The sequence below is a fragment of the Lissotriton helveticus genome, chromosome 3_2, assembly GCF_964261635.1.
Source record: "Lissotriton helveticus chromosome 3_2, aLisHel1.1, whole genome shotgun sequence".
NCBI lineage: Eukaryota > Metazoa > Chordata > Amphibia > Caudata > Salamandridae > Lissotriton > Lissotriton helveticus.
In genome coordinates this window covers 153475725-153499834 of record NC_136062.1, presented here as the reverse complement: position 1 = coordinate 153499834, position 24110 = coordinate 153475725, and the positions used below count along the sequence as shown (strand labels likewise).

General features: G+C 46.9%; 1 protein-coding gene across 1 annotated transcript in view; it reads right to left on the bottom strand.

Moving 5' to 3' along the window:
* KTI12 (KTI12 chromatin associated homolog) overlaps positions 1-24110 on the bottom strand; it is a 568623-nt gene that overhangs the window by 86508 nt on the left and 458005 nt on the right. Inside the window, exon 5 of the mRNA XM_078684944.1 lies at positions 19258-19337. Coding sequence (XP_078541070.1) covers positions 19258-19337 — 80 coding nt within the window. The remainder of the gene's footprint in view (positions 1-19257; positions 19338-24110) is intronic.

Genomic DNA, 24110 nt, shown 5'->3' with positions numbered 1-24110 from the left:
ACAAGAAATCAAATAAATAAATAAATAAAGTTGTACCTGTGTTGGGAAGCTGGAAACCAAGATTTGAAGAACTTTCTGCAAAGTCTATCGCATCGCTCGCTTGCGGTGCGCATCCCCGGTCTCAGGAATGACGCATCGCTTGCTTTTCATCGCCACAGCTTTTCACGTGGAACTTTGTCGCATTTAAAGGTACTGTTGGTTAAAACGTGACGCAACTGTGAACAATTCTAACGCAACCTTAAGAACTCTTTTGAAACCATATTCTGGAACTGTGTGTGTATGTTGGATTTTTGTTGTTTTGGTCTTGTGTAGTTTAGATTAAAGATACCTTTATTTTTCTAAACTGTTGTGGAGTCGTGTTTTCACTGTGTTACTGTGAGTGTTGGTACAAATACTTTACACATTGCCTTCGATGAGCCTGACTGCTTGTTCCAAGCTACCAAGGGGGTTATCTAAAGAGTGTTTCCTCCTTACCCTGACTAGAAGCAAGGGGGCCTATTTGGACAGTGGTACCTACCTCTGCCAACTAGAGACCCCTAGTTCTAACAATCATGGTGCATCTGCCACAGAGCAGCATAGTTTAAATCCATGTCATTTTAGGGGCTGAAATCCCAGCACACTGTCACAAAGGGGTGACACCTATGTGTGGCTTCATGTCGTAAGTATTGTTTGGATTCGGAATACAGTTTCATATCTAGGAGAATTGCCAAGGTGAGGAATCTCTGGTTATAGGTATGCGTCATAATGCTTCTAAATTGATATGTAATGGGGTCAGAATGTATATAATGTATGCATGCTGCTTATGTTTTTGGCAAGCAAGAACCATAGCAGTTTTTAATACAAAATGTATTACTGGCTGAGAGTTTAACAATTATCTTTCAACAATCCAAAATACACAAAATGGACAGCTCCTCGAAAAGGAACTCTTCAGGAAGTAGGAGTGTAGTAGTGGTACAGAAGGTGATAACAGGTGTCAAAAGTCTCAGGCACCGAGATCACTTTCCCAGATAGTGACACAGAGAAAGCAGGCCTCCAATTTAGCTGCAATCTGATATAAAACAGTAAGTGGCTGTAGACTTTGAGGTTGATTTTACTGTAAAGCCTCTGTAGTAAGAGATACAGTGAAGGAAATAGAATAGTCCAACATGTATATTGCTACTCAGCAGTGAACACAGAGAGTAGTGAATGCATCATTGTTGTGACAGCAAGGCGCCTGTAGGTTCAAGGACCATGGAGTAGGTATTAACTGGTCGAGAAAAGCTTTGTCACAAATGTATGCTTGTTTCATAATATATTTCTTCCAGAGGTTGAGAGACATGCCCAACTCTAGAAACCACCAAGAGGAGAGGTCTTACTTTACTAGCATGAACATGGAAGATAAGCTAAACTTCAAGTAGCAGGACAGGCGTTGTCAGAGATGCACTGAAAGTAGACAAGTAAAAGAAAGGGACACTCTGAAGAGGTAGACAGGCCCTCACGTGACAAGTACACCACAGACTGAAAATTAAATAAAACACTAGGATATAAGAGTAAGAGCTAGAAGATTTCTAAGAGCACATAGTTGCTTGCCATCATGGGAAGAGGTGACATGCAATAGTAACACTGTGAGCCATTAGGCATTTGAGTAGAATGGGCAGAGGGGAGCCGCAAACCTAGTGAAGAAGGAGGTGCAAAGGTCTACAGAAGCACACAAGAGTTTTCAGAGGCAGAACTCTCTCCGTTTATGAGGTGGGGTAAAAAATACAAACTAACTAAATCAATAGATTTAAACGAAAAGGACCAAAGAGACTATATTTCAAAAGGAACCAATGAAATTTTCACAAAAAACGAGCCCTAGACTTGAATCCTGTGGGGACTATGCCAAAGGTCTCACTCACAAGGCCTAACGAGGGTGAAACCAGTCTGGAGTTTCTTGTGTAATGTGTTCTAGTTCAGACGGCACTTGGGCAATCAGTTTGCACTTAACTTTTCCCACTGGAGAAGGGCCAGTGCTTATTTGCATTTAGCGGTTTCTGGTATGAGATACAATGGGCAAATAAATGATCGACTGGGATGTGGCCCCGAATATTTACCCGCCGGTTTAATTAATTCAAGCATTTCACTTATCACTGCTTTGTTTTCATCAGTCAGCATGCACTACAGCACTGGTGGCTCAGTACCACCACCCTATGGATGTACCCTCATGAGGGACTCTCTAGCAGTAAATGTGTGTATTCCCTCATGCTAGGGAAGGAGGAGAAGAGGATCTCTCTTTGGATTCATTAATCGTCCAAATTACAAAATGATGTTTGCGATCGGCTCTGAGCCGTAAGAGTCCTGGAGATAACTGATCACATTTCCACTTGCACACATTTAAATGATGGTGAGCATTAATGTAATTGAAATTGATACAACTGTAATCTTTTCATTTCGTTAACAAATCTAAACGGAAAGTCACTGATACCAACTTAAACCGCGGCCACAAGGCAACACCTCTAGGTGGAGTTATAAAACTCCAATACTATAGTTAGGTTGCCATCAGCCAGGGCCTACAGTAATGGAGTGTGAGGGAGCCCTCTTGAGTCTATAGAGTGGTGAGACCAGTCTAGGACCATTTCTGAACCAGTGTTATTAATAATTTGCAGATTCAAACTGTGCAAAATGTTTTTTTAAATGTAACGGAACCGCTAAAGCAAAGGAACAAACAGTTTGTTGGGACAGATAGGTTGTCTACCTAGGGACCTTTATCCTCATAACTTCTTTTGTGAGTTAAGGATTCTTCTACCAAGTGTATGAAAACAAGAATACAATGATAATGGCTTAACTGCTGCGCTCATTACAATTTGCATCTTCTCCAAAGTATAATAATATGTTAGACTCTACTTGTTAAGAGTTACTTGCATTTGGACAAACATCAGAAAACTAGGGAGGAAAAAACAGGTTTTGGATAGAGAGATGTAAATGTAAGCCTCAAAACCTATGGCCTTGATGATTTGGTATTGCACGCCGTGAAACCTGTCTGACATGAGAGTGTGTCAGTAATCACTGAAAAGAAAATATCCTGTATGCCAATAAAACAAGGAAGATTCCTACACCCCCAACCACGCTTGAGAAATCTTTGCCTACTAAAAAAGAAAAACTATTTTACATTATACATTATGGAAGTAGCAGTAATTCATTAACCACTTTAGTTCGAGACACATTGCTAGAACAATTAGCACGCTGGTTCAAATTAGTTACAAGCTTGTTTCCTCGCACAAAAAATGACAAATCATAAACAAGAGACCGAGAGTACGTCATAAGACATGGCATGCACGTACTAGCCCCGTGAGCTCCACCACATTGTAAGAACCAAAGAAACTCTTAGCTGAGAGAAGGAAAATACCAAGAAAACTATCCTATGTCTGTAAAAGAATACATTATTCAACAACAAACACACAATTCCCTGAAGAAGGGTGAATGTAAGTCGGGAGGCTGAAACATACAGCCATTTGCCATCTATAATCAACTTGCAATATAAATTAAGTTCCAGTTCTTTTAACTTCCTAAAAAGTTGCTATGGAATTATGAAATGCAAATTCCTTCCGTTGTCCGATCTTTCAGTGGTTTGCATATTTGCACAAAAAGTATGCTACAAATAAAGAACCGACTTTTGACAGGGAGCCAATACCCCCCTCTGCATTCTTCATCGGGCACCTAATGTCGGCGAGCAATTTTGGAGTAACCATAACTACCCACAAAACTACTACTACTACTACTACTACTACTACTACTACTACTACTATTACTACTACACCACAGTAATTAAATCTGATCAACAAGAAAGGCAAAGCTTCTAAGATACTGATATTATGTGTTAATCAGCCAGCCTCTACCCAGAGATGTAGAATGACGCTCTACTACACCCTTTCCGGGTGTATCTCATCCCTGCCTTTATAGGAAGTACATGACCCTGGTCAGAACAGCAGAATTAGTGACAGGTGGTTAGGGCCTAGTAAAGAGGCAGACTACATGTCCACATCCTATAGTGTTTGCCCTGCATGTTGGAAAAATAAATAATTTTACACAAATGTCCATGATGCTCAATTAAAACGGCTATCCTCAAAGCTGCCCCAGTACAACAGAATGTAACAAACCTTAAATGCTTATGTATTAAAACAGTTCTTTCATACAGTGCTCTGCCAGTTATTCAAGTCTTGTTCACAAGATATAAAACTGCAAGTAAATAAATACGGTTGCAATATATTAGAATAAAAAAACCACACTGGTTTGGTACATGCACTGAAGCGTATTGCTGAGAGATTACATAACTACCTGTTCTTATTTTTTAGATTAGTGACTATATTTGCATGTGAATTACATAGAAATGGCACCACTTGAAGCAACTTGACCTAAGAAACAGTGGAATAGAGTGAATAGGGCATATGTTATTTAAAATAACTGATTTCTTCTGAGGCGCTCCTAAATATTTATTTTTGTAACAGTACTAATGCCTGTGATCAGGTACTCAATGCTTTAAAGAAATATTTAAAATAGTGTTTGTTTTGGGACTGGTAATGAAGTCTAACACATACCTCCCAAATGTTTCTTGTAGGAGGCATAGGCTGGACTGAAAAATAAAATTGACCATTTGAATATATCTGCATGGTTTGGCCGTTTTAAGATCCATTCGGCCACTGCATTTCAGAAGGGTGTGCAAACCTGCTTCTCTTTAACCCAATCTCACCCTACTTTTAATATTGGGAGATGTCTTGCTGATATACTGGAACTTTGCACTAAAATGCATTAGTATAAATGAATGTTTCAGAGGGACGCATGTACGCTACTTACTTTTTCAATAGATATACTGGTCAGATACTCTCAAGGGAAGACATCCAACACCTGTGCTTAATGCATCAGGCTTTCAGACGGAACTTGCTTATAATCAATGACATGGACCAACTACATATTTAGTGTTTCTTATGGCAATATTAAAAACATCTACCTTGAATGAACTACAACAACTGCAGCTTAAACTGAACATCTCTCTCTGATGTATAATACTGCTGCCTGCTGTCTGGGTAAAACCTGCTATCAGGTTGCACAGAAACATAGCTCATGAGGTGAGGCTGGGTGACACGAGGTTAGTCGACACAGACCAATAATGTACATTTGTGTTCACTCTTAGACCCATGTACTGGCTTAACGGAAAAAGGCAAGGGATGGTTGCCAGTCTTATCTAATGACTACCATTAAAAAGTTAACAAACATGAGTTTTCCTGAAAATATGGTTGTTCGAGGATGATAGACAAATATTGCAAAGCTTTGAATGAAGGCCACTATGGATTGGTTAGCTCAGGTGTCCATCAAATAGGTTCATTCTGATGAGGTCAAATCAGGTGAAGGTTGATTGCATTGTCAATCTTTGGTGCTCAGAGTTGACATGCTTTCACAGCGCATTAAACGAACAGACTGCTAATAGTACAGCAGATGTAATACATTCTGCATCTTGAGGTTAGGAAAATGCTACTTACCAGTATGCATCTGTTCTTGGCATGTGAGCTGCAGATTTCTACACTTTGCATTAGATCGTCACCTGGTGTTGGGCTCGGATGATTGCATGTTGTTGTCGTCTTGGAAGAAGTCTTTGTAGTCACAAGATAGGTGACTCCTCCCTTGGACGATAGTGCGCATGGGCATCGGCTCCATCCTTAGATTGTTTTTCGCCATGATGAGAAATAATGGAGTTAGTAGAAAGAAAGAAAGGATGTCCATCCATGTATATCTAATTAAGATAAAACTGGACCAGACACAGGTCCCGGAGAGGTGGGAGGGCGTTTCGAAATCTGCAGCTCTACATGTCAAGAACAGATGCATACTGGTAAGTAGCATTTTCCATTCGAGGCATATGGGCTGCAGATTCTACACTTTGCATTGATTGTGCAGCAGTGTCTTCCCTAGCGGTGGTCACCTGTATCCGTTGTAGTAGTTTGAAAGAGAGTTTTGAGGACAGCTTGGCCTACTGCAGCTTGCTGCTTGGCTTGCACATCAACACAATAGTGTTTAGGGAAGGTGTGTGTTGTAGACCATGTTGCTGCCTTGCAGATGCCTTCTAGGGGAATGTTCCCTAAGAAAGCCATGTAGGCTCTTCGTTTGCATGTGGAGTGCGCTCTAGGAGGAACTGTTAATGTGCGTTTTGCCTTGTGATAGCATATTTGTATACATTTATCAATTCACCTTGCAATTCCTGATTTAGAAATGGGGTTGCCTTTATGTGGTGGAGAGAAAGCTACAAATAGTTGCTTTGTTTTGCGAAAGGATTTGGTCCTATCGATGTAATAGAGAAGAGCTCTTTTGACATCTAGCGTGTGTAGAGCTCTCTCTGCTACAGAGTCTGGGTTTTGAAAAAACACTGGTAAGTCTACAGATTGGTTTAGATGAAAAGGAGTAATTACTTTAGGAAGAAATTTAGGATTAGTCCTTAGAACCACTTTGTTACGGTGTAATTGTAAGAATGGTTCTTGTATAGTGAAAGCTTGAATCTCACTAACTCTTCTAAGAGAGGTAATAGCAATGAGGAAAGCTGTTTTCCATGTGAGAAATTGCAGTTCACATTTGTGTAAAGGTTCAAAATTGGGTCCCATGAGCCTGGTAAGAACAATGTTTAGGTTCCACGCTGGAGAAGGTTTTTAATCCTTCCATAAAAGCTTTTATTGCTGGTACTCTAAACAACGACATATGTTGTCTGTTTTGTAGATATGCCGCAATGGCTGCAAGATTTAAGCGTATAGATGAAAATGCCAGATTACATCTCTGTAAATGGAGAAGGAAACAGATAATATTTTGGATGGAAGCATCCAAAGGATCAATTTGATTATTAGTGCAGTAAATGGCAAATCTTTTCCATTTAGCAGCATAGCAAGCTCTAGTAGTAGGTCTTCTGTCTTCTTTAATGATATTCATACAGTCTGGTGGCAGGTTAAGGTAACCAAACTCTAAGACTTAAGGAGCCAGATTGCCAGATTCAGTTGACTTGGATCTGGATGTCTGATGTCTCCATGGTTCTGCGATAGCATGGATGGTGTCAGAGATAGTTTTTGGTGTGGAACTAGAGAGAGTTCAAGCAGTGTGGTGAACCACAGATGGAGTGCCCATGTGGAGGCTACCAGGATCAGTTTGAGAGTCTGTTGTTTGAGCTTGCGTACCACTAGTGGTAATAGTGGGATTGGCGGAAAAGCGTACGCAAATCTGCCTGACCAGTTCATCCATATCGCATTGCCCTTGGACAACGGATGTGGAAACCTGGCGGCGAAGGTTGGGCATTTTGCGTTTTCGTGTGTGGCAAACAAGTCTATGTCTGGATGACCCCACTTGTGAAAGAATGGTTGAAGAACTTGCAGATGTAGTTCCCATTTGTGAATCTGTTGTGTCTGTCGACTTAACAGATCTGGTATTTGATTGTGAGCTCCTGGAAGATGTTCTGCAAGCAGATATATCTTTTGTGGAATGGCCCATCTCCAAATGTTTTGTGTGAGGCGGGACAGCTGCAGGGAATGTGTGCCTCCTTGTTTTTGTATGTAGTACATGGCTGTCATGTTGTCCGTCCGGATTAAGACAGCTTTGTTCCGTAGGTGCACTTGGAAGGACTTCAGTGCTAGGAAAATTGCCAGCAACTCTAGGTGATTGATGTGAAGCACCTTTTGTTGAGAGGTCCAACTTCCCCGAGTTGTGTGTTGGAGCAGATGTGCTCCCCATCCTATCAGGGATGCGTCTGTTGTCAGTACTATCTGTGGAACTAGCTCGAGGAACGGCCGCCCTTTGGACAAGTTTTTGGTGTTCCACCACTGCAGAGAGAGATTTGTGCGGCTGTCCAACAACAGGTCTGTTAGTTGTCCTTGTGCCTGATTCCACTGATGTGCTAGACATTCCTGCAATGGGCGCATTTGCAGTCTTGCATATGGTACAATAGAAATGCAAGATGCCATCATGCCTATTAGTTGCATGAACACTCTGGCTGGGAGAGAGTGTTGGTTTTGAAACCTTGTAACTAAGGCTTGAATACTGTGTATCCTGGTTGAACTAGGATAAGCTAGAGCTGTATTAGTGTTTATGGTAGCCCCTAGGTATTGATGTACATGAGAGGGCTGGAGATGTGACTTGGTGTAGTTGATTGTAAACCCAAAGTCGTGCAGTGTTTGAATTGTTTGAGATGTGTGTTGGACACACTGATTGAATGACTTGGCTTTTATGAGCCAATAGTCTAAGTATGGGAAGACGTGGATATGTTGTCTTCTGAGATGTGCTGCTACTACTGCTAGGCACTTTGTAAACACTCGTGGTGCAGTTGTGACCCCGAATGGAAGGACTTTGAACTGATAGTGTTGTCCTTCTAGTACAAGTCTGAGATTCTTCCTGTGAGAAGGATGTATGGGAATGTGGAAGTAGGCGTCCTTGAGGTCTAGTGTGGTTAGGAAATCGCCTTGTTGCAACAATGGGAGCACTTGTTGTAAAGTGATCATGTGAAAATGATCTGAGTGTACATACAGATTGAGAGGCCTTAGGTCTAGAATTGGTCTTAGTGTTCCGTCCTTTTTGGGTATTAGGAAATAGAGTGAGTAAACCCCTGTTCCTTGATGTTTTAATGGAACTAGCTCTATTGCATCTTTTTGCAGTAATGAGAGAACCTCTTGTTGGAGCAGCGTTAGATCTTCTGTGGACATTGGACTCTGTCTGGGTGGTATATGAGGAGGGGTAGCTGTAAGCCCTAGGCAGTAACCATACTGGATAATTTGTCTTACCCACTTGTCTGTTGTGATGGAATTCCAGACAGGTAGGCACGGTGTTAGTCTGCCCCCTACAGGAGTGGAATGCTGTTGGGGGAGCAGAAGGAAGTCACTGTTTTGTGTTGGGAGAGGTTTGATAAGTGTTATTTCCTCGACCTCTTCCCTTGTTGTTGTTGCCTTTGTAGCCTCCTCTGCAGTATCCTTAATTAGAGGATGCTTGTGTATTTGTTTTAAAGGAAGCTGAATTGTGTGCTCCAGCTTGTTTGGAGCCTCTTCTGTAGAAGGAGCGACGAAAGGAGCCTCTTGCTTGAGTGGACTGCAGAGCTCCCATAGACTTGGCTCTGTCAGTGTCTTTCTTCATTTTTTCCAAGTGCTGTGTCTACCTCTAGACCAAACAATTGTTGTTGGTTAAATGGTTGATTTAATATAGTAGTTTGTACCTCTTGCTTAAATCCTGAAATGCGTAGCCACGCGTTACGTCTAAGGAGGACACTGGTGTTTATTGCTCTGGATGCAGTGTCAGGTACATCTAGTGCGCATTTAATGGAGGCATTTGATATAAGTTTACACTCTTGTATGAGGTCCTCTGCTTTTGTCTTATAATGGTCAGGTAGGTGTTGTAAGAGCTTCTCTAGCTGATCATAGTGAGCCCTGTTGTATCTTGCGAGGAGGGCCTGTGTGTTAGCGATGCAACATGTATTGCTAGCTTGGGCAGCTATTCTTTTTCCTGAAGCATCTATGATCTTTGATTCTTTATCAGGAGATGGTGCTTCACCTGATGTTTGGGAATTTGCTCTTTTCCTAGAGTTTGCAACTACTAGGGAGTCTAAGGGTAGCTGTCCTTTAATGTAGGCAGGATCCAGAGGAGCTGCTCTGTACTTTTTCTCTATCCTTGGGTTTATGATTCTAGCTCTTACAGGATCTTTAAACACTTCTGGTGCATGTTTAATGACTCCTTTAATCATTGGCAGTATTTGCACAGATTTTAGGAGTGTTCTAAAGTGTCTAGTAAAAAATCTTCCTCTGCCTCATCTGAATGCATGGTGACATTGTGATAGATGGCAGCCCTATTAATTAAATGTCCAAAACCAATATTGTCTTCTGGAGGAGAAGGTTTAGATGGATATATATGTGGGTCAGGAATATCTGGTACATCCTGAGGGTTTTAATACTCCCAGTCTGGTGAACCTGTTGGATAGGGAAAACGGTCATCTGGGTCTCTCCCCCTCCCCTATGCTATACTCATCATCATCAACATCCTGAGGAGGTGTATGTTGTGGAGAATGAGTAGGATAATTTTGAGGAGAAATGTTTGGAAGAGCATGGGAAGGAGATACAGGAGAAGAAGGGTGCATACGAGTTGTGGCAGAGTCCTTCTTCTTGACAGGCACTGGAGGTGTAGGTGCTGTATCTGACTTCCTCTTCCTGTGTGGTGTGGTGGAAACATGTCCTGTTTCTGGATCAATGTAGATCCTTTTTTGTAAAGGATCTGGTTGGAAAAGCTCCTCTTCTTGAGGCACAGTCTTCGGCGCCGATCTTTTCAGTTCCGGACCTGTTTGTTGCATGTCTTTAGCCTTAGGAGACGATGTTGAGTCCTTTGGCGTAGATTTTGGCACCGAAGGTATTGTCTTTGGAACTGAAGCCTGTTTCGTGTACTTGGAAGGATCGGAAGCAGCCTTTTTTTGTTTCGGCATCGAGGGTATCTGCTTCGGAGCGGAAGCTGTTTTCGGGGCATCGGAAACAGGCTTCGTTGCTTTCGGAGCTGCCTTGTCTCTCAGAGACGATGGTTTCGGAGTATCTTTTGGAACCGGGACTTCTTTTTGTTTCGGTGCTTAGGGAGCAGGTGGTATCGGCACATGTGATTTGCTCGGTATGGAGCTACCAGAAGGATTCATTATTTTCTTGGGAGCCGGGCTTGATGGCGGGGCTTTCAAAGTGTTTTTTCGGTCTCGACTGGGCCCCACAGGCGGAGTGTTGACCGTTGCCTTCGATTTTGGTGTTTGGGCTGGGGTAGGGGCAGTGGTACTCACGCGTTGACCCAAAGGTATGGAGCCATCAGAGTCATCTGCCTCGGATACGATCTGGAGATCATCGGAATCTTCTTCCGGCACACATGGACCTTCGTCGAAGATATCCACTGGTTCTGGCGCGGATCTCTGCATGTCGAGTCAACGGGCCCTCGGATCACGAATAGTCTTTTTCAATCGAAAGGATGCACAGGCTGTGCAGCTGGATTCATCATGGTCTGGCGATAAGCACAGGTTACAGACCTCGTGATGATCACTGTGTGGAAATTTTGCTCCACACTCTGGGCATCTTTTGAATGGCGTCCTTTCCATAAGGTGTAGGCCTCACGGCATAGGTAGGCCCAATGGCCCGCGTCGACGACCGGAATCGAGCTGACAAAGTCTAGTCGATGTTTATTGGTATCGAAAGTTGCTTGGTTAAGTTTGAAGAAATTTTTATGCGTCAAAGTACTTGAAAAGTAGATTTCGAACCGGAGCGGAAAAGTTTCATCAGAACCCAGTGGCGAAAAAAAACAATCTAAGGGTGGAGCCGATGCCCATGCGCACTATCGTCCAAGGGAGGAGTCACCTATCTCGTGACTACAAAGACTTCTTCCAAGACGACAACAACATGCAATCATCCGAACCCAACACCAGGTGGCGATCTAATGCAAAGTGTAGACTCTGCAGCTCATATGCCTCGAATACTTATTTCCAACATTGTATGTTGGAAAGCTTTGTAATAACTGTTTTGGTAATTCCTTTCATTTTAGAAAACAATGTACAAGTCTGACTCTGACGTGCTCTTGATGACAAGGACACCTTTGCCAGAAGAGCCAGGGAATCATTTGTCCCACTGACCCTGTAGGCTCTCATACTTGGAAGTTTTCAACACACTGATGGTGATGAGGAGTCTCAAGTCAATACAAATGACGCAGCGGGATTCATGGCAAGTAGTGGCTTCATGCATTCCTTCAGAATGCTTACATTGCAAGGGAGCATGGTAGAAAACAGGCATGGTTGTAGACCATGTCCTCTCTCAGCTTAGTGCATATCCCTCCTCGGTTGTTACTGCCCAATATACATTCCCTTCAGCTATTACTTTCCTACATAGCCACTCTCTTTCTTCCCTAAGGTGTCGGCCATCCTAGTCTAGTCTTGACTAGCCCTAGGCTCGTCCCTCCTCTGGCATCCACTCTCATTCTCTACAGCCCCTACCTACCCGCGACAATACCACACATTCACCCTACATATACCTCTTTTCTCACAATGGATCTCACAGGCACCCACACATACAAAATCATTTACCCCCCCCAAACTCACAAAAAAATCAGCCAAAACCTTCAAACACAACTTCCTGAAATCCCACCCAGAAACCCCCTTTGTAGATCCTTATTTTTCACCTCTATTTGGTCCCACAACTACCAACATCATCTTCTACACCAAACGTAGAGCACAATGGAGGAAAGCCTTCCTATCCTTACACATGACTTCCTCCATGAAGAAGTCCGCACATGGTCTTCGGATGTCTATTACATCATCACAACTCTTTCAAGCCACAGCAACCATCACTATCTATAATAACGGCACTATCCTCATTCAGTCCACGGATCATAGCCTTGACCTATTTGATAACATATTTCATATTATCAAAGAGCATGTATCCAAGCCTCTCCTTTCTCCCAGCCCCTCTTCCTCTTGCACCACCCTTCCGCATCCTTCATCTAGCCCCCCTCCTCTACCCCTTCCCCACCAACCCTCACACGTAGCCCCTCCTCCTCTATCACCTCCCCTCCTCCTCTTACATTTAGTCCACCCTACTCTTGCCACATCTCCACCCCGCCACCTCCCACAATCAACCCTCCCCCTCCTTTCACATCACCACCCCGCATCCTCTCCTATCTTGCCCCCTCTTCTATCGCCACACCTCCTCCTTCCATACCTATTCCCCCCACCGCCCTCTCCTCTTCCCCACCACTCACAAACAGTCCCCCTCCTCCTCTCACAACATCACCACCCCTCCCCCTCCCACACCTAGTCCCCACTCCCCCATCACCACCCCCCTCTTCTCACATCCAGTCTCCCCTCCTCCTCTCACATCTTCTCCTCCCCCCTCTCACACATAGTCCCCCCTTCTCTTCGCACATCACCACCCCTCCTCCTCACACCCAACCCTCTCCTCACTACCACCCCCACTTCCCCGACCTCTACTCCCCACTCACCCCATACCTCCTATATGCCCCCCTCCTATACCATCCCCACTCCCCCCTCCTTCCACACCACCCCCCACCCTGCTAGCCCTCCCACACACTGTCAGTGGAATCTCACAACTACCCACCATGGAAACTCCTACCTCATCTCCTCTCCCTTCTTCAAACGCCCCTACTTCCTCTATACCCATGCCTAACACATACCAAACTCTTTACCCACCTCCGCCCCATACTCTTTCCCGGCCCCTCCCAGGTCTCACACCAAACAAAGACCAATCTCCTCAACTTTTACTACGCTCTACCATCCCCACCACCACCGTCCCTAACTCCACTCTGGACAAGATTATGTCCTCCCTCTCCCAAATTAAAGACGAGCTACAAACATTCAAAGAGCTATTTACAAATCATATTAGACACCCTTCTCTACCTGGTACCCACCTACCCCGCCAGCCCCCCACCACCCCCATCTACATGCTCACACATACACAACCCTCCTCGCTGGACCTCTATCCCTGCCCATAGCTCTTCCACCCGACCTCTCCGATCCATCAATACATTGACACGCAATGACATACGTGCCCTCCTACACTCCTATGATTCCGCATCCATGGCCCGCACAGCCACCACACACCTCCCCATCCCTACTATCCATTCCAACCCGCACAGGCCCCCTACTCAGAATAATAGAGGCACCATCTCTAATAATCTCACAAAAGTCACCCTCACTCTTGACCCCTCCGTCTCCATCATCACCCCACGGCTCAAAAGTACACTACTTAACTGTAGATCTGCCCCCAGACACGCATCGGACATAGCCGACCTCATAATCGCACTTGATCTAGACCTTATCATACTCACCGAAACCTGGTTAACAGAATCCTCCTCCCCCCTCATTGACATTTTAGTTACCCCTAACTACCACATCATCAAATTAGACAGGGCCTGCAGGACAGGGAGGAAAAGCGCCGGGGCCAGACGGTATTCCGGTAGATTTGTACAAAAGCAATAGAAAAAGGGAAAATAGACATGATCCGAGTTGTTATCGACCAATATCTTTGTTAGATTCCTCGGCAAAAATAATGGGACGTATTGTGTTAGAAAGACTACAAGAATGGGCCGAAGAGAAACCGATAATCTCAGATCTCCAATTTGGATTTCGTAAGGGAATGGGAAACGTCAAGCAAAGTCTAAGCTTGAGCATTTTAATAAGCAAATATTTTTTTTTAAAAAGGGAAGGCTATTTTTAGCTTTTGTTGATCTTACTGCAGCTTTTGACTGCATAAGACACGAGAGGCTTTTGGGAATCCTCCATGATTATGGGGTAGACCACAATATAATACGCATTTTAAAACATCTTTATCAGAATGCTAATGCTAGAGTACGCTATGGTTCTAATGGAGATTGTACGGCACCTTTTCAGGTTACGAAGTGGGTCAGACAAGGATGTGTTCTGGCCCCCTTCCTTTTTAGGTCTTGCTAGAGTCAACGCATGCGCTGCTCTTGCGAGACATTAAGTAGCTGCTTCAAATAGCGCTACCTTGCAGGCCACCAGCTTGCTAGAATGCGAACAAGCGCGCGCAATTGCTTTCCTTCACTGTGACTCCTTTTCCATGATCATTATAGTTTATGGAAAAGGAGTCACAGTGCAGGAAAGCAATTGCCCAGGGGCACACAGTTTAGCCATTATAGGTAGCCTACATTATATTTTATGGAAAAATTAAAAACTTGTACATGATGCAAACTGTGTAGAAACCACTCTTGTATATTGTTTAATGTACCATAATGTTGCAGAATCTATAAAAAATAAAGGCCTTTATATAGGAGGTTCAAAAGTCCTTCCTTGGCATGGTAGCCTTCCACAGCCTGTCAAGGTAGCAAAGCTTTTGTCACAGCATGGGCATGGTCTGTTTCATAGCATGACTATGATTACAGTTAACCCTACACCCTGTGAAAAATGCTGTGCATCATGCCGACAGTGTCACACATCGCATTGCATGGCCTCTTCAAGGAGATGAACTTGAAGAAAATTGTCCTGCAGCTCACTTTTTGGCAGTGCTGGGGGCATCTCTCCTAGCAAACTGCAGGATTATGCCGCTTAGGCTGTAGTATAACGTTCAAAGATTATGGACCTACTGGCCCTTTGGATGGCAGTAGTTATAATATGGTACTGTGCCTGTTCAACTGAGAAGAATTGTGCCTGGAAATAGGATGCAAGTGTTGTACTAAGTAAACCTTCCAAAAAACAAACACTGCTAAAGCTCTTAGTTCGTTCAGTGAGGCCCCCTATCTGAATGTTGCTCGTCATAACTTTTCCTTCTGCATCTTCGGCCCAGTATTCAAAGAATGAGATTCTGTCTTGCATGTTCTGAAAGTGCTTTTTGAGCCTCAAATCTCGTTTTCAGGTTTGCTTCGGCTTCTGATACTAATCAAATAGGCTTTATTCGGTTTGAGTTTAAAACCATAAAAGCAACAGAGAAAAATACATACAAACAAAAATAACAACATTTCATTACAAAATTAAAAGAAAAGTAACTATTTAAAACAAACTAAAATATTATAACAAATCGACTGTTCAAAGTAATAACCCAAATACACAGAGTGCCCTTTTTCACCGGATATTAAGGTTTGGTGCTCGGGGGCCAGGGTAAAAATCATACAGGTCCCAGATACAGATAGGCCCGTCTCCAACTGTGGCCTGGGTAGATCGTAAGTAAGTGGCAATATTCCTGTGTTTAAATTTTATTAGAACCAGGTCCCCCGGGATGTCCTTGGGCAGCAAACCTAGCCACCCCACCCTCCTGACGCTCAGGATCCCGCCATCTAGGGCGGATGGTAACGGTCTGTTGTTATTGAGCCAGAAGATGGCTTTATTCAGCAGGTCCTGATGTCCTTCACGTTTGCCTGGGCTGAGTACAGGGACCCCAGAGAGAACAGTGACAAATGGGGCAGCTTCAGGGGGTAAATCAATTCGGTGCCTACTTTCTCGAGAAATCCTAGGTACTCTGTGAGGGGTATGTCCGGGATTAAAAGTAGCATTACGACCACTTGGTATGCGGGTTTTGGTGGGGGAGACAGAGGTTTGAACTTTCCTGGGAACATTGTTCATCGGCTTTTCATAAATGTTAGTGACAGTAGAGCATATGGATGTGGTAGTATTTTCAGTTGGTAGATGGGACCTTGTTACAATATTTTCAATCCTGATCAGCCTATCCCCCAACTCATTCATTTTTGCAACCAGCGGTGATAAGACAGCGTTTAGCAATCGCTCGATTTGAGCTAATAGGGTCGATTGGAGTGGGGATGCAATATCGTTAGTTCGTGTCCCAGCCTTATCCGAGGCTCATGAGGTTAGATTGGGGGGAGATAATAAGGGGCTACAGCACATTTGAACAATGTTAGCTTGAGAAGGGATTGACTCAGGAGATGAAAGTACATCCAGGGGCGTACAGATTGTTTGATCAGTGACTCTGGCCGCTATGGGGGGGGTTGATACGTCCGGGGCATAATTTGTGCCACATAGGGCATTCAGCTCTTCCCAGAAGGACATGTTGGTTTTGGAAGCAAAACCTTAGACACCCCGGAAACAACAGTAACAGTTCAACAGCAATTATGATTATAAAGATGTAAAGTCTCTGTACCTCCTCTATTGATGAGAGCAAGTGGGGTTGCCCGGCCCGTCCTCCTCTGGCCTCTGAGGGCCACAGAGGGCCCGCCCTTGTCCCGGGCTTAACCTGGGCGCTCCCGCGCGCGACTCGCGGGGCGAGAGGAGAGCAGTGCTCTTGAAGCGCCTCCTGGCGCGCTGCCGGCGTGTCAGGTGCGCCGGCCCCCAGGTGTTGCTGCTGGGAAGTGTAGTCAGCCTGCCGTTCCCCTCACGGCGCTATGGCAGTCCCCGGTATAGTTGTGCTCCCCCGCTGGCCTCGTGGAGGGCAGTGCTCTTGAAGCGCCTCCTGGCGCGCTGCCGGCGTGTCAGGTGCTCCGGCCCCCAGGTGTTGCTGCTGGGAAGTGTAGTCAGCCTGCCGTTCCCCTCACGGCGCTATGGCAGTCCCCGGTATAGTTGTGCTCCCCCGCTGGCCTCGTGGAGGGCAGTGCTCTTGAAGCGCCTCCTGGCGCGCTGCCGGCGTGTCAGGTGCGCCGGCCCCCAGGTGTTGCTGCTGGGAAGTGTAGTCAGCCTGCCGTTCCCCTCACGGCGCTATGGCAGTCCCCGGTATAGTTGTGCTCCCCCGCTGGCCTCGTGGAGGGCAGTGCTCTTGAAGCACCTCCTGGCGCGCTGCCGGCGTGTCAGGTGCGCCGGCCCCCAGGTGTTGCTGCTGGGAAGTGTAGTCAGCCTGCCGTTCCCCTCACGGCGCTATGGCAGTCCCCGGTATAGTTGTGCTCCCCCGCTGGCCTCGTGGAGGGCAGTGCTCTTGAAGCGCCTCCTGGCGCGCTGCCGGCGTGTCAGGTGCGCCGGCCCCCAGGTGTTGCTGCTGGGAAGTGTAGTCAGCCTGCCGTTCCCCTCACGGCGCTATGGCAGTCCCCGGTATAGTTGTGCTTCTGACACTAAAACTGCCAGTTTCTTCTCATCGATGCATGAGTATGCTTTATATTGAGCAATATAGATTCAATATGTCAGCAGTTGCAGTTCACCACTTGCTTCCATGCCCTAATCTTCAACTGTCAGCTCCCCCTTGTCTCTCTCCCCTGTCTCTTACCTCTCCCCTGTCTCTTACCTTCTCTTGCATGTTCTGTAATCTTCCACGCATGTCTTCCCTTCCTCTTTCTTTCTGAGCATTACTTTTTCTCACTGAGTATTTCCCTCGTACACTCACCTTACCCCCTGCTTCCTTCCTTACTCACGTAGCCTGTTAGTTACTTTTGCTCAGTGGCACTGCCCCACTTTCATCCATTTTTCCCTCCATGCTGTAACTTCCCATAGGATTGCCACCTGGCCACGTAAATAGCAGATATTTTTAAATAACGTCTGGTTAAAAAAAACTTGGAACTCAACAAAAGCTCATAGTTATTATTGTTTGAAATACAAGGTCCAAGCAGTTAATACAGTATATATCCAGGGCCACTGGAGTTATGCAACTGTAAGGCTGTTGTGTTTTAAGCACAGTTGTATATTTGCTGCATTTGCCACAAACTATAATCTGCCTCAAAATCTGTGGATTTTAACAGATTTTTTTTTTTTTTAGCTTAAATGGTTCAAAAGGTACTAAAAACGCAGCGACGTGTTGCCATACAGTGGAAGGATCTTTGCAAATGGTGACTGGTCACCTTTCTGTTGCTTAGTTCTGCATTTGGGTTTTAAACCGTTATTAATGAGATGCAACCAATGCTTAGACAGTGTTGACAAGTGTAAAAACTACAAATTAATTTAGTAATGCTATCACAAAATGTGAGGCATTTTGCCACATAATTAGCCCTTTCTGCCCAATGGTTGTTGCGCGCCTGTTCCAAAGAATGGTTTCTAAACTGGTGTCTCAGCTTGGGTACTCAATGTATATGGCAGATCGTACATAAATATGGAGTCCTGAACTAGCTTGCGACACTGGTGCACTGAAACGTAAGCAAACCTATGCAAAATGTTTAGCAGAACATGCGTTCTGGTGGGTTTGCGTTTCAAATTAATACTGGAAGCTGGCGGGCGATTCAGGAATGATTACGTGTTTTTGTATAGCAAAAAAAGCTGCACAAGATACAAAGCATGTGTTGTTCTTCTGCCGGAAGTTAAAGGAATCAAAATGTAGTAAAGTGGATGTAGCAAATGCAAAGATTCTCTATTATTGATGAGGGGCTCCATCTTCATTATGCCCTCAACGCCGCTGCGGCCCGCAGAAGGTATATACATTTTTTTAAATATTGTTTAACTAATTCTTTACATTTGAACCTCATGCGAAATGTTTAACCCGGATGATGAACTAATGTATATTGTATGGAACTTGTTTTGCTGAATTCTTAGAAACCAGTTTCGAAAACAAACAAATCTTGAATATAAAAGTTTGTAACTAAGGAATTCAATAATAAAAAAAAAATGCACCGCCACGGCATTTCTACTTTTTGCAACAGAAGAAAGCAGAGTTTGATCAACTGGGCAATTTGGAGGGGTGCGTGCCGATCTAGGAAATGAACTTTAATTGAACAAGAGGTCTATTGTCGAATCAGTCAGTTTTCAAAAAATGTTCCGCAGAGTATATCAATCGCTTGATAGGTCTTTTTGTGCAACTGACAGCACGCTTGGAGGTTATCGGACCGAAAACCAGAGAATGACTTGCAACAGAAAAAAAAACTGGAACTTGACAAAATGACTGGCATGCTTACATTTCCTGCGAGTACTGGTTCTCAAGCTCTCTGGCGCTATTCCACGCGGAGCTAACTTCAGGGGCTGTCAGGCAGTGAATCTATATAACACAAGAACAAAAGAAAATGTCTTAAACTTTATGAGTGCTACTGCATAGGGCGACACGAACCACCCTCTGCTTATTAAATATTAAGACAGGATTCTTAAACCACAATTACTAAAATGACAAAGAGAAACTTCAATAGTAAACTAATGTACGAGTTACTTACCTTCCGTAAAGATGTATCTGGTAGAGACGATTCTAGACACAAATTCCTCGACGTAGAACTATCCCCAGGCGTGAGACTGGATCCGGAAACTTTTTGCCACAGCATCCCTGCCTGCCGGGGGCAGGGAGGCTCCACGCGACTCCGCCCAGGCGTCGTCCGCGTATGTGACGTCAGCGAGGTCACATAAGCCCCACCCCGGTGGGCCTACGTCAGTTTTCTCTGGAGAACTTTTCCGCACCACAAAGCGGAGCCACCAGACAAAATACTGTGGGTGCATGGGAACAGTGTGCGAAAGAGTAGAAAAAGGGAAATGGAGACAAGCGACACCATAGAGAACAGTACCACACTGCAGTGTCCAAAGGCAGAGGCAGAAGAAAGAACAGAGCAGAGCCCTGAGCAGCCACCCTGCCAGGGGGTAAACAGCCTCCCCCACCATGCCCCAGAGGCAAGGAACATGCGTAAAAAGTCACGACACATGTAGCAGGCCTACCACCCCGGTCCAGAAACAAGGAAGGGGAGCCAGTCCCAAGGCAGACAGAAACAACAAACCTCCAAGCCACCCCAACATAGAGGGCAACCACCCCCTCAGGGAACAAGGGCAAGACATGGCCAGATTACCCTTAGTTAGAGGTTAGCAGAGGGGCCAGGATCCCCAGCAGCAAGAGGAAGGGAAGAGAGGGGAGGGAAGGGAAGGATAGAGATCGAAGACAAACCCCCCAAAACCTGGAGTAGCCAGAGCAGCGGGGCACAGGAGCACCGTAACCCCATCCTCCAAGAATCAAAGAGGAGGAATGAACCGCAACAAGACGGAGCCACCCGTCAAGAGCAAAAGAAGGCACTCACAGGAGACACAGCCCCCCACCGGGAGGAGAGTACCAAAGACCAACCCAAGGGTCCTGGTAGAACGGGGAGGAAGGGCGGGCCGTGAAGGAATTTTCAGCTAGAATCGTCTCTACCAGATACATCGTTACCGAAGGTAAGTAACTCGTACATCTGATAGAGACAACTAGCCGCAGATTCCTTAACGTAGAATAGATACCCTAGCCATACCCATGGGGAAGGAGGGTCTGCGGAAGGACCCCACCAACCTGGACACAACAGAAGGCCCACAGGGGACTAATTCCATCGACAGGGCGAAGAGCCCCACCCTCCCAGGCACGGAGGGGAGGGGGAAACCCCCACAAGCAGAACACCACCGACCCCAAGAGGGATGTGGGAAGAAGAGAGAGTTTAGAAGAGTTTAGAAGAATTCAGAAGAATCCCGTTCACCCTTAGCAGAGGAACCAAAGGCAAGGCCAGGAAGACCAATGCACCCCACGCCCCTACAAGGCAACTGAGTTTCTATCCAATTCCAGGGAAAGGAAGAGGAAGAATAAAAGCCCAGAGGGCCCAAGGAAATGAGGGAAAAGAAGGCAAGCACACCATAGACAAAAGGCAAGCACACCATAGACAGAAGGCAAGCACACCATAGACGGAAGGCAAACGACCAGACAGAGGCGCACGCAGCAATAAGCCGCCAGAAACAGGAAGAACAGCCCGGGGCCCCAGGAAGACCGGGCAGGCTACGCCTGACAAAGGGAGAAACACAGAACCATCCCCAGCCTCCAGGACAGGAGGCTGAAGGAGAGGAAATGTACACAACCACGAGGGGTCCGCTCACACGGCCTAAAGAGGCATCAGCAACATACATAAATGCCATGTAAAGCAGAAGCCCGGAGGTGACCAGAACTCCCTAGCAGAGCTCAAGCTATATAACAGCTACCACTACCACTACCCCACATGGGATAAGGCAAGTCATGGTACCCTCTTTGGAAGGAACTTCCGCAGCAGAGGAAAAAACAAAAGAGTCACGAGAAAAAACCCTGCGGAAGGCTTGTCAAGCAGCTCAAAAGAAAAACAGAAGGCCTAATCTCAGGGCAAATTCTGTGCAGATAACTCAAGCAGATAACACACAGTCAACAAAGGGCCGTCCAGCAGCCAACAAAGCCACAGTCCCGGCAAGGAGGACTCAAGTGACCATATAACACACCTCACAGCAAGGGCAACCAAAAAAAGGGCCCAGAACCAGCTCAACTCAGCAGTCACTGAGGAGGGGAAGGAAGAGGAGGAGGATAAGGGGAAGGAAGAGGATAAGGCGGAGGAGGAGGAAGACGGAGCCCTGCCAGGAACCTTTGGATGGCGGAGTCAGCCGGGGCATGGAATAACAGGCTGTCATTGAACAGAAGATCAATCAGCCGCTCCCGAATATTTTCAGTGAACACACCGTCCTGAAGCCAAGCATGGAGACTGAGGGCAACTGAGGAAGCCATGGCCCGGCCCAGCACCTCCGAGATGTGCAGAGCGGAGCAGAGAATATACGCCGCTAGCTCCCGGCCATCCAACGCATGGTGCAGTAAATCCACCTGAACAGTCTCTTGGGAAGCTGCGGATCCCAAAAACTCCATCGAGTGCCACATACAAGAGGAGACCCTAGCCAACACACATAAGGTGTTAAGGGCCCACAGGTCGATAGAACATGTTGTGCCCCAAAGAGTCTCCCGGGATGGCGGAGTCAAAAGTGTCGACAGGGAGGGAAAAGCAGTCCGTAAAAGTGGACGGGAGGCAGAGGAGTGCAGGTAAAGACACGCCGGATCACGTGGCGCCGAGAGGTGCCGTTGCAGAAGGTGTTGAGGCACCAGATCCCCTGAGGCGGGGCGATTCCAAGCCCCCATCAGGGAAGAAAGGAGCGAACCCCCAAAGGGAAGCACAATATCCCTCCCACCAGAGCCCTGGTGGAGAACCGCCAAGAGATGGTCCGCCGGGAAGTGAGCAATCGTGTCACCCTTGCGCAAAATGCCCACAGCTGTGGATACCGCGTGAGCGAAGGCTGCACATGCCTCCGTAGGGCTCCGCAGTGGAGAAAGCAGCTCCTCCTTGGGCGACGGCTGCAAACTAAGGCGGCCTGCCCCGAAGCCAAGTGGGGCGGGCAAAGGCCAGACCTGGAAGTCAGAAGGACCCGAAGAATGGGAGACCTGCCGCTCCTCCGACGAACACTTCGGCCTCGAAAATGGCGGCGAGCCGCCCTTCGATGATGCTTGTGAAACAGACACCACGCGGCGGCCTGTTTCCGGGGAGGATGACACCAAAATGCACTCAACCTCCGGAGAAGAGGGAGCGTCCGAAGACAAATCCGCGGCACAACCCCTGTGCGGAGCCGTCGAGTCCGCCACCCGAGGCAGGACGTCGACACCATCCGGCGCCCAGGGAGACGCCAGAGAGGGCTGCTTGAAGCCACACCGCGCTGGGGACCGGAGCGGGGCCAGATACGAAGTGGCCAAGGGGCGGCGCCGGATCGAGCCAACCTGACCTCCACCAAGGCAGCCGCCTGCGTGGAGGAACGAGACGGACCAGGGGAGTGACAAGAAGCCCTCCGCCAGCCTCGGTCCAGCATGCGATGGAGGTGGCCTGGTGATCCATGCGGCGCCGCCAGAGCCGACTCAACCTCTGACAAGGCAGCCGCCTTCGTGGTGGGGCGACAAAGGCCCAGAGTAGGACGAGGGGACCCTATCCAGCCTAAAACCAGAGCGGGACGAAGAGTGTCCACCGACCCCAGTGGCGCCGCCCGGACCAGCAGGAGCTGGCGCCATGGCGGCGTCAGCTCAGCCGTGGACGAGGCCTATGCCTGCCCTCGGGGATGCGACCCGAGCCCCTGCGACCTCCTGCGACACCACAGGTACTCCCGCAGGAGTTTGCGGCGAGGCAGAGGCGCCGTGGTCTAAAGGAGGTACCCCCGAAGTGCCGCACCCCAACAGCACCACATCTTCCAAGCCTGGATCCGAACCAGCTGGGGCTGGAGCCGCCGCCGTGGAGGGCCCCGTGCAATGCAAGGGATCCACTGACGCCCCAGATGAGGAAGTAGGAGGAGAGTCCACGCCCCCGGCAGGCTGAACAACGGTCCGTGGGGACAAACTGCGACACTTACCCACCGGGGAGCGATGCTCTCGCGACATCGGAGAAAGGCGAGGACGACGACAACGGCCATGTCTGAAGCTGTCTGCCGAGTCTGAACGAGGCGTGGAAGCCGACCTTGAGAGACGCGCTGAGAGCAGTTTCATCTGGCACTCCCGCCGCGACTACGGATTCAACTGTTGGCACGCCTCACAATCAGTGGTGCTGTGATCCTCTCCTAAGCATCACATACAAATGAGGTGAGGGTCCGTCGCCGACATAAGACGCCCACACAACGTGCAAGTCTTGAAGCCCGAAGGCATTCGCACACAGTTCCACCAAAGAAATTAGACAATGAGAAAGAAAAAAGGTGCCCCCAACAGGCCCGAACATGACCGGATACAAGTTGCACGCGGAAAAATAAAAAACTGACGTAGGCGCGCTGGGGTGGGGCTTATGTGACCTCGCTGACGTCACATACGCGGACGATGCCTGGGTGGAGTCGCGGGGTGCCCCCTTGCCCCCGGCGCGCAGGGATGCTGTGGCAAAAAGTTTCCGGATCCAGTCTCACACCTGGGGATAATTCTATGTCAAGGAATCTGCGGCTAGTAGTCTCTATTAGATAATCAGCTTTTAGAAATATGACCTTGTGGCTGTCTTGGTGTCTTGTTCATGGT